The 14,234-nt window shown below is 34.4% G+C and overlaps 1 protein-coding gene across 4 annotated transcripts; it reads right to left on the reverse strand.

Moving 5' to 3' along the window:
• Window positions 1–1,104: 1,104 nt before the first annotated feature.
• Window positions 1,105–6,348, reverse strand: LOC136210620 (ankyrin repeat-containing protein ITN1-like). Of its 4 annotated transcripts, none has more exons than XM_066001966.1 (5): window positions 6,144–6,348; window positions 5,612–6,028; window positions 3,089–3,232; window positions 2,576–2,991; window positions 1,105–1,912 (listed from the first exon to the last, which is right to left on the reverse strand). In XM_066001966.1, exons 1-5 carry the CDS (start codon window positions 6,238–6,240, stop codon window positions 1,289–1,291), a joined length of 1,698 nt encoding a protein of 565 aa, XP_065858038.1. In that variant the 5' UTR covers window positions 6,241–6,348; the 3' UTR covers window positions 1,105–1,288. The 4 variants fall into 4 exon arrangements, with proteins under 4 accessions (XP_065858038.1, XP_065858037.1, XP_065858041.1 ...); XM_066001965.1 differs by having other exon boundaries at window positions 5,558–6,028; XM_066001969.1 differs by lacking the exon at window positions 3,089–3,232.
• Window positions 6,349–14,234: the final 7,886 nt, after the last annotated feature.

Here is a 14,234-nt window from a genome sequence, read left to right on the forward strand (position 1 = left end):
CGGGGCCACGTCGGAGCCATGCGAAAGCCCCATGTGACGCCAAGAACTCCCGAATCTGGTATTTATATTGTTCATGTACACCTGTATGTATATGAGCTCTTTTTTTAATAATTTTTTTAAAAAAATGAATTCGAACCCACAACCTCCCACATCTAAAAACTAAAGGTATACCAATTGAACTATGCTTCTTTGGTTGTATATGAGCTCTCTTAATGCACTTTGCATGATGTTTTGTTGCGTATATATTCAGCTCATGGCTGAAGTTTAATAATAAGTGAAAAAATATATATATTTTTCCTTCATTTGAAGCTTCACGAAACCGGGGAAAACCTAATTAATTCTAAGGGTGCAACAAAAATATTCACAACCCTTAATATTTTTTTGGGTAATTAATTTATTAGTCCCTATATTTTGACAAAACACACTGTTTAGTCCCTGTATTTTCAAAAACACATGGTAAGGTCCCTAACCTTTTTCTCAGCGAACTGTTTAGTCCTTCCGCTTGTTTGTTAGATTTTTTTACCGTTTATGACTTCGGAAATTACTAAATTACCCTTTACTATTTACCTTCAAACTTCAGAAAAGGAAATCCAATTTAGAAGAAGAAGCTATTTGTATGGAGAACAAGAAAAAGAACAGACCCAATGCTTACGAATTTGAACGATTAAGAAGAAAATCAAGAAGAAGAACATTCAAAGTTAATTTCAGATGCATTAGAGTTTAAAGGAAATGAAAATAAAGGAAAAGAAGAACGTAAATCCAAATTGACTAACAGAATCTTCATGAGAATCTAACGGCAGGGACTAAACAGTTCACCGAGAAAAACGTTAGGGACTAAACAGTTCACCGAGAAAAACGTTAGGGACTTTATCGTGTGTTTTTAAAAATACAGGGACTAAATAGTGTGTTTTGTCAAAATATAGGGACTAATAAATTAATTACCCTATTTTTTTAAATAGTTTGTCCGATTTCTCATTTCAATGCTCGTCGGACACTTTTTAGATGGATCATCTCCCAAATCAACCTTAACCATTCAAATCAACCTTAATTGATACATCCCTTAATGTTTGAATCAAGGTAAACATAATTTTTTTATATATATAATTAACCCTTTTATTTAATGTTTATGAAGGTGTGATATTTGTCGAAGGTTGGAGACAATTTAATAGATTAAGATAAGTTGTCTTCGAAATCACATTGCAACAAGAAGAATCTGAAAAGCATACAGATGAATGGATATATTATTGTTATGCTGCGTATGTCCAGCGAATAAGGCGGGATAATCGGTCTAAAATAAATCCGACAAGCGTATCTTTATTGGACCTAAAAAGGAAGAAGCCGGTGAAGGTATTATGAATAACTTGAAGAACGAGAGGAAAATGTAGGACAATGAAGAAAATGAGGGGGATAGATGCAACAGCAGCAATGGGATAAGCAAATGCAAGCAGTTGTTGTTTGAACATAATGAAAAAAGCAGCAACGAAAGCAACAAGCATTGCTTGCACTGCGCCGGAAAGTAAGAGGAGTCCAATAAAAAATCTGATAGGCAAGGACCTTTAAAATCAGCCATGGAATAACGAGAGGTAAAAATGGTCAAGAAGAATAGTATGGAAGAAGCTGAGCATATTAATGAAAGTGCATTTGCTAAGGCAAAAATTTTAAACGAAATATGATGAAGGAAATTGGGAATTCCTGTATCGCCTCCATTACCACCAGGTAATGTAACAGATGATGCAAAAGCCACACCTGCAACAAGCGTTGACACTACCATGCATGAGTTTACTGTATCTTTCATCCATTTCTCCCCTTCATCTCGTAATTTTGTGTGCTCTGCTACAAATAACTCTCTTGGACTTTTTTCTTCCCTATTTTTCACTCCCATCTCATGTGCTCCAACCATTTTCTCCACTTCCTGTAACATCATTCTTTTAGTATTTATTATGTTTCATGAATGAAAAACCATGAGACAATGAAAACTAACTCCATAGATCATACCAGCACTAATACACCAGATCTCATCAGAACTCCGAAATAAAACGTGCTTGTACGGGAATAGTATTAAGATATTGATAGCTGGTAGATCTTATCTAATTTTTCTTCTCAATCTTGACTAAATATTTATATTCTAATGTCTGGACTGAAAAAACAAAAGCTACAGAATAGATAACCAAATGGACACGTAATAATTTGAAAAACGGTTGGAATATCCAAGTTGTAATAACTTTACGCCCACACAATGTGATGACATGTCTCTATTTGGTTAGCTAAGTGGAAGTCACGTTTGATGTGGAAATCAAGTTATATTTCTGGTGTCTTTTTACTCTTAAAGTTGCTGGGATGACTTTATGGAGACAAAATTCAAAATTGAATTATTTTATTGACACAAATTGAAGTAGAGTGACCATTTTAAGACAACAATTAAAGTTCAGTAACCAACCGTTCATTTAACCCGTCTAGTAGGCTCTAATACCATCTTAAGGAACCATTTTGTATTATTATAACTTTTTTATAATCTATGATATAATTCATATTCTGTAAAAATAAAAGTATATATATATAGCAGTCAGTTATGTACCTCAAACCAAAGTAACCCGTGTTGCAGTTGAAGAGCTGGTCCTCGTACATCTTCTAGTCCACTTAATGGCAATTTTCCAACCAAATGTAGAATATTATTTCCTTCATTATCTTTCATCAGTTTTATGACGTTTTCAATAGAATCTATCTCATGTATTATATTGAAGACTTTGACATGGCGATGTAGCACCCCAATATGAAATATGGTGTAACGATTCTCATCCACTTCAATCGCTAAACCAGGATCCGAATGCACAACTGTAGTTAAGAATTCCCAATTTCCTTGCTTTGCTGCTATAAATAGTGCTTTCTTGATCAACATAGAATTTCCTTCTTCGACAACCGACAAGACTTGCTGCAAAACTAGTTTGAGCAGTTCGAATCCTTGTATTCGCAACGTGTATCTTCTACATGGAACTGAATTAGTTCAGAATTAGTACCAAGTCATTATGATCATGATGCATGTAATAGCAGAAGCAGATGGATTGAAATAGAATTAATACATAATACTAACAAATATAGTCGTTCAAGAATATATTGCTGAACTTTTCAGAAGTTATTCCAGGCTTTCGAGCAAAGGCAGATAATACTGTTTCTCCTTTGTTGTTAGGTTGAGTGGCCAACGATGGCTTTTCTGATACCATTTGAATGGCGAGGTCTAATATGGCAACATTCAAAATTTAGACAATTACATTAATTTTTCAGAAAAATAAAATTCAGGTAGAAACAAATAGGTAAAAAAAAAAAATAGCTCCTATGCTTATCAAAATTTTAACATTATCTTCATCCATCTTTACTTTTTTTTTCTTTTTCTAATCGGTAAGCAATTCCAATATATTGAAGAAATCAAACAAATACAAAGTAAACTCAGGTCCAATTAGGACCAATTCCTTTCTCCATATTACTCTCTAATAATCCTATTAACATCCGGCTGAATCTGCTAAAAACACATCAGATTCCTATGTTTCCAATCACATAAATGGAAGCACTCACAGCAAGTATTAGGTCTTGCCAGAAGCTTTCCTATCTACACAACCAAGAAACTATGGGTTAAATGTGCTATTGGTCACTGAACTTATATGGTTGTCTCAAAATGGTCATTCAACTTCATTTTGTCTTAATAAAATCATTCAACTTTGAGTTTTGTCTCAATTAGGCCACTCCGACGATTTCAGTAATTAAAAGGGATCAGAATAACGACATGATTGACATATCAACATGAGTCAACCTAGATATTCGATCGAAACAACATATGACATCCATTTATATGCCACACATCAGTTATTTTTATGAAAAAAGAAACAAAACTTAGTTTTTTTTTATAAAAATAATTGATGTGTGGCTGTCACGTGTCGTTTCGGTTAGAAATATGAGTTAACTCATGCTCACGTATCAGTCGTAGCATCATTCAGATGTATTTTAAGCATTGAAATCGCAGGAGTGACCTAATTGAGACAAAACTTAAAGTTGAATGATTTTATTGAGACAAATTGAAATTGAGTGACCATTTTCAGACAACCATATAAATTCAGTGACCAATGATGCATTTAACCCAAGAAACTATGTGGCTCCAAGGATGAAACTTAATCCTTAATCCATACCACAGCGAACCATTTCATCTTTGGAGAATCATTCCTCTAACATTGCCAAGCAGAGTTTATAGTAAACTTGCATGTTTTAGTGCCTTTGGGCACAATACCATCAACCTTCATATCAGTAAGCTTAAACAACTTCACTCTTGTCCAAGCCTACTCGCTAACTTTATCCTTTGGAGGATCTGGTAATCTTCAATGATCTCCACTGCAGCAATCTGCAAGTGTCTTTCTTAAAAATATCAGAGTCATCAATGTTTCATCAAAGGAAACAACTCGAATAAACTCCTCCCATCAATCCACAGGTCAAACAAGAACCAGAATCTACCCCCATCCCCAAGTTCACAATCAAACAAACCTTTAAACTTGTCTTAAAACATTACAAGTTCCTCCAACAAAGGGGTTTAGTAATACCCCAGAAACTTAAATTTTTCAGCAAATTCTGAGTAACCCAAAAAGCCGAAAGTGTTTGTTTTTGACAAACGATATCCCATATATCCATTTACCAATAGCAACCTGATTCCAGATTTGGAGTTTTTAACTCCTAAACCCTCTTCAATCTTAGGTTTACAAACATAAACCCAAGCCACCATAGCACTCTTCCCTTTCCATAGAAAGTTCCTACACTTTCTATCAGTATCATGCACCACTGACATTGGAAGAATAAAAATAGTCCAAAACACTTACATAGTATACTCAACACAGAATTGACAAGTTGCAAAGACCAGCATATGATAAAAACTTGGACACCAAAGAGTCAATTTTAGTAGTAAGCTTATCAACTAGCTCTCCAGAATCATCTTTCTTAAAGCCTTGAAAAATTAAAAGTATTCCCAAGTACTTGAGAGAAATTAACACACCTCAAAATCTTCACTTTCTAATAAGAAGCAAATTCACTAAAGTATATGGACCTTTTATGATCATTGACCTGTAAACTAGAAGCTCCTTCAAACAACTTTAAACACTAAGAAAGAAAAGTAACAGAATGAATATCCCCACTGCTGAACATAAAAAGATGATCCGCAAAGCACAAATAATTAAGCAAGCTTCATAGACCGGCAGCCTTTATGATATTTAAAACCCTTAGACATCCCAAACTTAGGAATTCTAGCAAGATACTACATCCCAAAAACAAGCTGCAAAGTGAAAATGGAATCATTAAATTTCAATGAATAAATGTCAAAATTCACCAAATGAAAGTTGAATGAATAAATGTCAAAATCCTGGGTCTTGTCAATTTTGCTTATTTTACTACAATCATTAAATTTATGCTATAACTTTGATTATTTATTTTGTTACAATGGTAGTGAATTTTTTCCCAAAACAGAGTGACTGCCATTGACATTTTTGATTTTACGCTAAAACATAATTTTGCAAAAGTAAAAACTGACCGTATACACAACAGTCGATGAAAGTTATGAGTACATCGACGCCGCAACCATCACCTGCCAATTTATTCTTAGCATGTTTGTAGAGGCGGCGCACCATGAGTTCATTTCCATGCAAAGCTGCTGCTTGAATTGGCAACAAATCTTCTCCACCTGGAATGGTAGCTAATGCAGGGTTCTTGCGTAGCATAATCTTTGCAACTTCGGTATATCCAGATACAGCTGCATAGAAAAATGCAGTATCTCCGCGCACGGTTTTAGCCGCTAAATCTTCTGCACTCATTGTACCTACCAGCTGTTTTACAAATTTAGTGTGATGTGCTGCAGTTGCTATATGGAGTGCTGTTTCCCCTAACTGATTGATCATTGTGCTTGGTGTAATTTGCTCTGAATTGTTTCTAAATATTGCTTCGGCTTTTCCCCAATTTCCACTTGTTGCTGCTTTGTACAATTTCAATTTTTTGTTTTCAATATCTGTCCAACATTTGAAGGAGATTATTATTATTAGAAATCACCAAAACTGTTTTCAGAAATCTATCTGTTTTTCTAGTTTTATGTATAAATTATTGAGCAAGACATAAGTTTGTACCAATTGCGTACTCTTGTGCGGGAACATCGAGCCTAGGGAAAACTGCTTCAGCCACGATCTTCGCGAGCAAGCTTACACCGGTATTATATAGACCCATTAGCTAGATAGATACTCCTTCAAATCAGTGGCTATGTATAGATTTCAAAACATGAACTCTGGATCTCTGCTCCTTTTCATCATTCACATGGCACATGGAATTGCACAATAAAACGAACAAGGACCTGGTCGTTTTATTTTATTATTTACTATCATTTTATTCAATAAAGATAGGGGTAAATTACACCCATGGCAACTGAACTTTACCCTTTTTCACATTATGGCCACTTAACTTCATTTTTTTTCCAGTATGGTCACTGAACTTTACATTTTTTTTAACACCAGTGGCCCCTCAAATTTATCTAACTTCTCAAAATGACCGTTAACGACCTCAAAATGAAAATATTTAAGAATTAAAGTTGTTCAGAACGACATTTACCATGAGACCATATTTTTTATTTTCGAAAATCACATTTTTTAGAGCTTTCTCTCTCTAAAAATTCACTCTCACTCCTAACCAAACAACACCCAAATGATCTCAAAACGAAAATTTTCAAGAATTAAAGTTCCTTAGAATATCATTAACGATTTGGATTTTTATTTTTAGCCGTCAACGGTCATTTTGAGACGTTAAGTGGCCACCCGTGTTAAAAAGTGTAAAGTTCGGTGGCCATACTGGGAAGAAATGAAGTTCAGTGGCCATAATGTGAAAATAGGTAAAGTTTAGTGGCTATTGGTGTAATTTACCTATAAAGATAGGTGGATAAAAATTTAGAGGATAGAATGGATAGAACGTTAGTGGATAGATAAAATGACAATTCTAACCTCAAATAGTTCTATATAGATTTTTTTCTTTTTCTTTAATTTTTATTGTTATAAAAGACTTCAATTTACAACATTTAATACAAATTTATTGTAAATGTGTATATCTGATTATTTATGGGTGTAATATATATATATAACCGGGGTATAATGGTCATCCATTACATTATTTATAACACTCCCCCTTGGATGTCCATTATACAAAATAAGTAAATGCGCTTGGGGATGCTGCTTCATTAAAAACCTTACCAGGAAAACCCAATGGGAAAAACCATGGTCAAGGAAAAGAGTGCAGCACGCATTTACTCCCCCTCATGAATACATAGCTAAAAATCTTTACAATGACGCAATCCAATGCGATAAACTAACTTCTTAAAAGTAGCAGTTGGAAGCGCCTTGGTGAATAAATCCGCCAAATTGTCACTTGAACGAATCTGTTGAACTTTCACATTACCATTCTTTTGTAGATCATGGGTGAAGAAGAATTTTGGTAAGATATGCTTCGTTCTATCTCCTTTAATGTATCCTTCCTTCAGTTGTGCAATACATGCAGCATTATCTTCATACAAAACTGTTGGAGCTTCTTTCCCGGTAGATAGACCACAATCTTCTCGAATATGTTGAGTTACAGACTGTAACCATACACATTCACGACTAGCTTCATGAATAGCTAAAATTTCTGAATGATTAGAAGAAGTAGCTGCTATGGTTTGCTTCATAGAACGCCAAGAAATTGCAGTATCACCACATGTAAACACATATCCCGTTTGTGATCGAGCAGTATGAGGATCAGACAAATATCCTGCATCAGCAAAACCAATCAAGTCCTCTTTGGACTGGTTAGAAAAGAATAAGCCCATATCTTTCGTACCTTGAAGGTAACGGAATACATGTTTAATCCCATTCCAATGCCTTCGGGTTGGACATGAGCTAAACCTTGCTAACAAATTCACAGAAAATGATATGTCGGGTCTTGTATGACTAGCAACGTACATCAATGCCCCAATTGCACTTAAGTATGGTACTTCTGGACCAAGAACTTCTTCATTGCTTTCCCGAGGACGGAATGGGTCCTTATCCACATCAAGTGATCTTACAACCATTGGGCTACTCAACGGGTGTGCTTGATCAAAATAGAATCTCTTGAGCACCTTTTCTGTGTATGTTGTTTGATGCATAAGTATTCCATCTTTCAGATGTTCAATTTGCAATCCCAAGCAAAATTTTGTCTTTCCAAGATCTTTCATCTCAAATTCTTTTTTCAAATATTCCACTATATGTGAAATCTCTTCAGGAGTTCCGATGATATTTAAATCATCAACATACACTGCAATTATGACAAATCCAGACCCAAATCTCTTAATAAAAATGCACGGACTGATAGGGTCATTCTTATAGCATTCTCTTATCAAATATTCACTAAGGCGATTATACCACATACGCCCTGATTGTTTCAATCCATAAAGAGATCTATTTAACTTTATGCAGTAATGTTCTCGAGAACTAGATCTTGCTGCTTCTAGCAGTTTAAATCCTTCCGGGACTTTCATATAAATTTCATTATCCAGTGGACCATATAAGTAGGCTGTGACTACGTCCATTAAACGTAAATCAAGTCCTTCTCTCATTGCCAGACTTATGAGAAACCTAAAAGTAGTTGCATCCACCATAGGAGAATATGTTCTTCATAATCAATTCCAGGTCTTTGTGAGAATCCTTGTGCAACCAAGCGTGCTTTATATTTCACCATTTTCATTCCTTTTTCTCACAAAGACCCATTTATGTCCCACTGGTTTTACACCTTTAGGTGTACAGACTACAGGCCCAAATACTTCTCTCTTTGTAAGAGATTTCAATTCTGTCTCAATTGCTTCTTTCCATTTTGGCCAATCATTACTTTGTGTACACTCCTCAATGGATTTTGGTTCATGATCCTCATTTTTATCCATAACATCAACTGCTACATTGCATGCAAAAATTTCATCGACGTCGATTTTATTTCGATTCCATTTTATGACATAATTAATAGAGATCTCTTCATTCTCAGGTACCTGAATTTCTTTCTTTGTCATGTTTATAGTCTCTTCAGGAGATCCTTCATTGTTCTTTGGTTCCTCGGAAAGGCCATTGTCAATTTCTGCTCCTTTTCTTTTTCGAGGATTCTTATCTTTGGAACCGATAGGTCTACCACGCTTCATGCGTGTGTGAGACTCATTAGCAGTTGGATGTTGTCCTTCAGGGACTTCAATTATATTTGGAGCATTTACAGCTGGAATATGTGATTTGGTCACTCTCTTTGGGTCAGAAAAAGCGTCTGGCAATTGATTCGCTAAGTTTTGTAAATGAATTATCTTTTGAACTTCTATTTCACATTCTTTAGTACGAGGATCAAAATGAGACAGAGATAATTCATTCCAACTAATTTCTTTTTCCAACTGTTTCTTTTCTCCCCCTAATGTTGGAAAAACTGACTCATTAAAATGACAGTCAGCAAATCGAGCCTTAAATAGATTTCCAGTAGCTGGCTCTAGATACTTAATGATTGATGGGGATTCAAATCCGACATATATTCCCATCCTCCTTTGAGGACCCATCTTACTGCGTTGTGGTGGAGCAATTGGAACATATACCGCACATCCAAAAACTTTCAAATGAGAAATATTTGGTTCCTGACCAAGAACCAATTGTGTTGGGGAGAATTGTTGATTACTCTTTGGCCTGATGCGAATTAATGCTGCTGCATGTAATATAGCATGTCCCCAAGCTGATATTAGAAGTTTGGACTTCATAAGTAATGGTCTAGCAATCAACTGCAAACGTTTAATTAACGATTCAGCTAGACCATTTTGTGTATGAACATGAGCTACGGGATGTTCAACATTTATCCCAATGGACATACAATGATCATTAAAAGCTTGTGAAGTGAATTCACCAGCATTATCGAGGCGAATTGCCTTCAAAGGAAAATCTGGAAAATGTGCTCTTAATCTAATTAATTGAGCAAGTAATCTCGCAAACGCCAGGTTGCGAGTTGATAATAGGGAGACGTGTGACCATCTAGTCGAGGCATCGATTAAAACCATAAAATATCTAAATGATCCACACGGTGGGTAAATTGGCCCACAAATATCTCCTTGTAAGCGTTCCAGAAAATTGATTGATTCATGTATAACTTTGGCTGGTGAAGGCCTAATTATTAATTTTCCTTGTGAGCAAGCATCGCATGTAAAATCATTAGGAAGAATCTGCTGGTTCTGCAATGAATGTCCATATGAATTTTTGATTATTTTTCGCATCATTATTGAACCTGGATGGCCTAATCGGTCATGCCAAACAGTAAAATTATCAGTAAACTTCTGGTTTACTATAGCATATGATTCAATTGTACTAATATTAGTGTAGTACAATCCAGTGGAGAATGCAGGTAATTTCTCAACAACATGTTTAGTGCCTTGGGTAATACTCGTGATTTGAAGGTATTCTACATTTCCTTCACTTATTGTCTCAATATGATATCCATTCTGACGGATATCTTTAAAACTCAATAAATTTCTTTGAGACTTGGGAGAGTATAATGCATCCATAATGTCAAATTTCGTTCCCATAGATAATAATATATTTGCTCTTCCGGAGCCTTCAATAATCTTTGAACTACCCGATATAGTATTAACACAAGTTTCTTTCATTGTCAAATGAGAGAAATATTTCCTACTTCTCAGTATGGAATGAGTAGTTGCACTGTCTGCTAGACATAATTCTTCACTATCCATGTTCTTCAAAATAAATAAATTAATAGTCACATAAATAACTTTAACAACTCAAGTTCAATAATATCTCATGCATATAAAATTCAAAATAAAATCCATAAAATCATAAACTCATAGTTTAACGCAAATCCATAAAAACATAATAATAAAGAAATCCTAGTAACATCCAAAAATAATGAAAATAATGTCTACTATTTCTATGTCTAATTTATATCATTGCCAGAGGGGGGAATGAAATCATCAACCTTCAGGGTTGTATTTCTACAATCAAAGTCATCTTCGCCATCTTCATACACAAGATTTGTTTCTTTCTTGTTGTTTTGCTTCAACGATTGTTGATAAAGATCAACAAAACGCTTTGGTGTACGACATGTGCGAGACCAATGGCCTTTTCCTCCACAGCGGTAACATGTAGTGGTCACTCCTCCATTGTTATCTTTTCCGTGTCTATGACCATCTTTATTGTCCCACTTCTGGTGGGATTGTGAGTTCTTAAAATAAACACCTCGACCTCGACCTCGACCATATCCACGTCCACGTCCATGTCCATGACCACGTCCACGGCCACGTCCTCGACCACTACTATTATGATCTTGTTCTTTCATATTATATGATGTCACATTCGCTTCAGGGAATGGAGCAGAACCAGTTGGACGCAACGCATGATTTTTCATCAATAATTCATTATTTTGCTCAGCCACAAGGAGACAAGATATAAGCTCAGAATATTTCTTAAACCCCTTTTCACGATATTGTGTCTGCAGGACAACGTTATTTGCATGAAAAGTAGAGTATGTTCTCTCTAACATTTCTGCATCAGTGATTTTGTCTCCAGTAATATCAAGGGCATCAAATTCAAGTTTCGTAAGGTTCGACATAGTTCACTGATCGATATATATAAGAAAAACAAATTATCAATTAGGACATACTAATCACATATCAACCGAGATATCCTAATCACATATCAACCGAGTAATACCAATCACATACTCAATGAATTAACATGCATTAAAAATGTATCAGCTAGGGCAGAAAATGTTATTCTGTCATCAAAAAGAGCAGCTTCTATTACTACTAAGTACTAACACATATGCAATTAGCAAGAGGGACCAGCTTAACCTATTTCCATAACTCATATTTAGCTCAAACATATAATCATGTTAATTACTAAGGTACCGGACACATGAACCTATGATCAGACACACATTTTCGTTTTGAGGTCATACATGCACATAGCTCTAAAACGAACACCAATAAAATCTCTCTCCATAGATTCATATAAGATAAAATTAGTTATCCACGTTATTTTCAACACAAATCAGATGAGAAATACAAGGTAGTAATATTAGCACAGAAAAAGAACTCCAACAAAATAATGTAAGCCTTAAATTGCCAACAATTCATATCTATCTCAATCTCACTTGATGTCTTATAAATCATAATCATTTAAATATTGGTCTACCTAACTACAAATCAAGAAACATTAATATCAGGGACAAATTTTCATAAAAATCCAAAAACCATGCCTGACTCCAAAAACCGCAAACTCCAGTCCAGCATATGTTAATAGCAGATTGAGAGGACAGCTAAATTCCAAGCCCAACCCACCTAACTAACATAGTTGTATCTCAATAGAATAAATAAATGAATCTCCACTAACTAGCAATGAAGTAAATCAAAATTTGACAGTTTTCTGCGTTTTCTTCAAGAACCAAAATAAAAATGAGTTGTTTCAATGGTACAGTTAAAAGTTAACATATCTGTAACATATAACTAGCATCAGGAAATTAAAATTTGTTTACTCCCATGACAAATATGTTTCAATGAAAAATTGGGAGTCAAAAAATACTAATAAAACATCTATCGAAACACTACAAATGATCACAACTCGACCAAATAACAAATACGCATGAAAAAGAGTAGCTACTGATTATGAAATAGATAAACCCTCAGAAGTTAAAATTTAATCATAAACCACCGCAAAAATCTTAAAGAAAATATGTCGACACAAGAACTGGAAGAAAATTGAACGAAATGTCCGGGTTTAAGGAATTTTTTTTTTCTAAACCCACTAGCTACATGGCATCGCTACAAAAAAATCGAAGATCTGTAGCTAATCAGATAAGAAATCAAGTTTGATAGTGAAGATAAGAAATCAGGTTTGATAGTGAACATAAAAATGAACAGATCTATAATTTATCAGATTCGAAATCAAGTTTGATGGTGGACATTCAAATGAACACATCTGTAACAAATCAGATTCGACATCAAGTTCGATAGTAGACACCAGAAAATCAAAATCTAATCAAATTCCGCAACTAATGTTATTAGTTCCTACCTTTTTCACTCGAAACAATTGTGCAAAAAAAAACGAGATAGAACAGACTGAATATAGCACAGCAAGGCAAGGCAATACACTAAATTGAAGCAAAACGATATGAATTTAACTATAAAATCAAAGAAAAAAAACCTGATCGATGACAATGGATTATGAGGAAGAACAATCTCAGCAATGCGTGAAAGTATCTCTTAGTTGCGTTGGACGCCTAGGGTTTCTTTTGGCGGCCAAAAAAAGAGTCTAGTATTTTAGGGTGGCTAGTGGCGTCTACGATTGATGGGAGGCGTGCTCAGACGGCTAGGGTTTCGTGCTGATAACGTGTTGTAAATGTGTATATCTGATTACTTATGGGTGTAACATATATATAGATATAACCGGGGTATAATGGTCATCCATTACATTATTTATAACAAAATTATCTTTTTCTAAGAATGATTTTTTTTTTTGAATCAACCAAGAATGATTAATTAAAATCATAACTTTCCAAAAAAAAAAAAAATTAAAATCATAAAATGCTTTAAAAAATCTTAGCCTTATTCATTCTTCCACTTTTTTATTTTATTTTATTTTTTTTTGAAGAAAAACATTCTTTTCACTTATTTAGTTGGTTTGAAAAAAAAAAACTATGTTTCTTCTTTTATTATTTTTCTTCATTCTAATTATACTTTTTTCTCTTAAATTTATTTAATTTTTCTAACATACTCTTTGTTTTTTTTTGTTAGATTTATAATTTAACGTTTAGTCATAGGAATATAATTTAATATTTGAAATTTGAAAATCAACATATAAATTTAAAGTTAAAAATTAAATTTTGAAGATTTACAATTTAGCTTTAGCGTACAAGGTTCAAGAGATTACTCGTTTTTAATTGGGCTAATACATCACCAGCTCTCTAAATTTGTCCATGAAAATAGATTGGCTCCCTGAACTTTGTTAGTGTCTCACCAGCTCTCTAAACTTGCTTATTTTGTATCACCAGCTCTTTAAATTTGTCCATAAAAATATATTAGCTCCTTGAACTTTGCAAGTGTCTTACCAGCTCCTTGAACTTTCTTATTACGTAACAATTAAATACAAAAACCATAATACTAACTCTCGATCTTCATCCATTCGATTTCTCAAACCTGC

The sequence above is a fragment of the Euphorbia lathyris genome, chromosome 1 (genome assembly GCF_963576675.1).
Source record: "Euphorbia lathyris chromosome 1, ddEupLath1.1, whole genome shotgun sequence".
Taxonomy (NCBI): domain Eukaryota; kingdom Viridiplantae; phylum Streptophyta; class Magnoliopsida; order Malpighiales; family Euphorbiaceae; genus Euphorbia; species Euphorbia lathyris.

What these genes read in the sequence shown, in the direction of transcription:
- LOC136210620 (XM_066001965.1), bottom strand. Translation starts at nt 6,240, where the DNA reads ATGGGTCTATATAATACCGGTGTAAGCTTGCTCGCGAAGATCGTGGCT. An exon ending in CGCACAAGAGTACGCAATTG is followed by an intron (nt 6,029 to 6,143) that starts GTACAAACTTAT and finishes AATGTTGGACAG; the next exon opens with ATATTGAAAACAAAAAATTG. An exon ending in ATTCTTGAACGACTATATTT is followed by an intron (nt 2,992 to 3,088) that starts GTTAGTATTATG and finishes GAACTAATTCAG; the next exon opens with TTCCATGTAGAAGATACACG.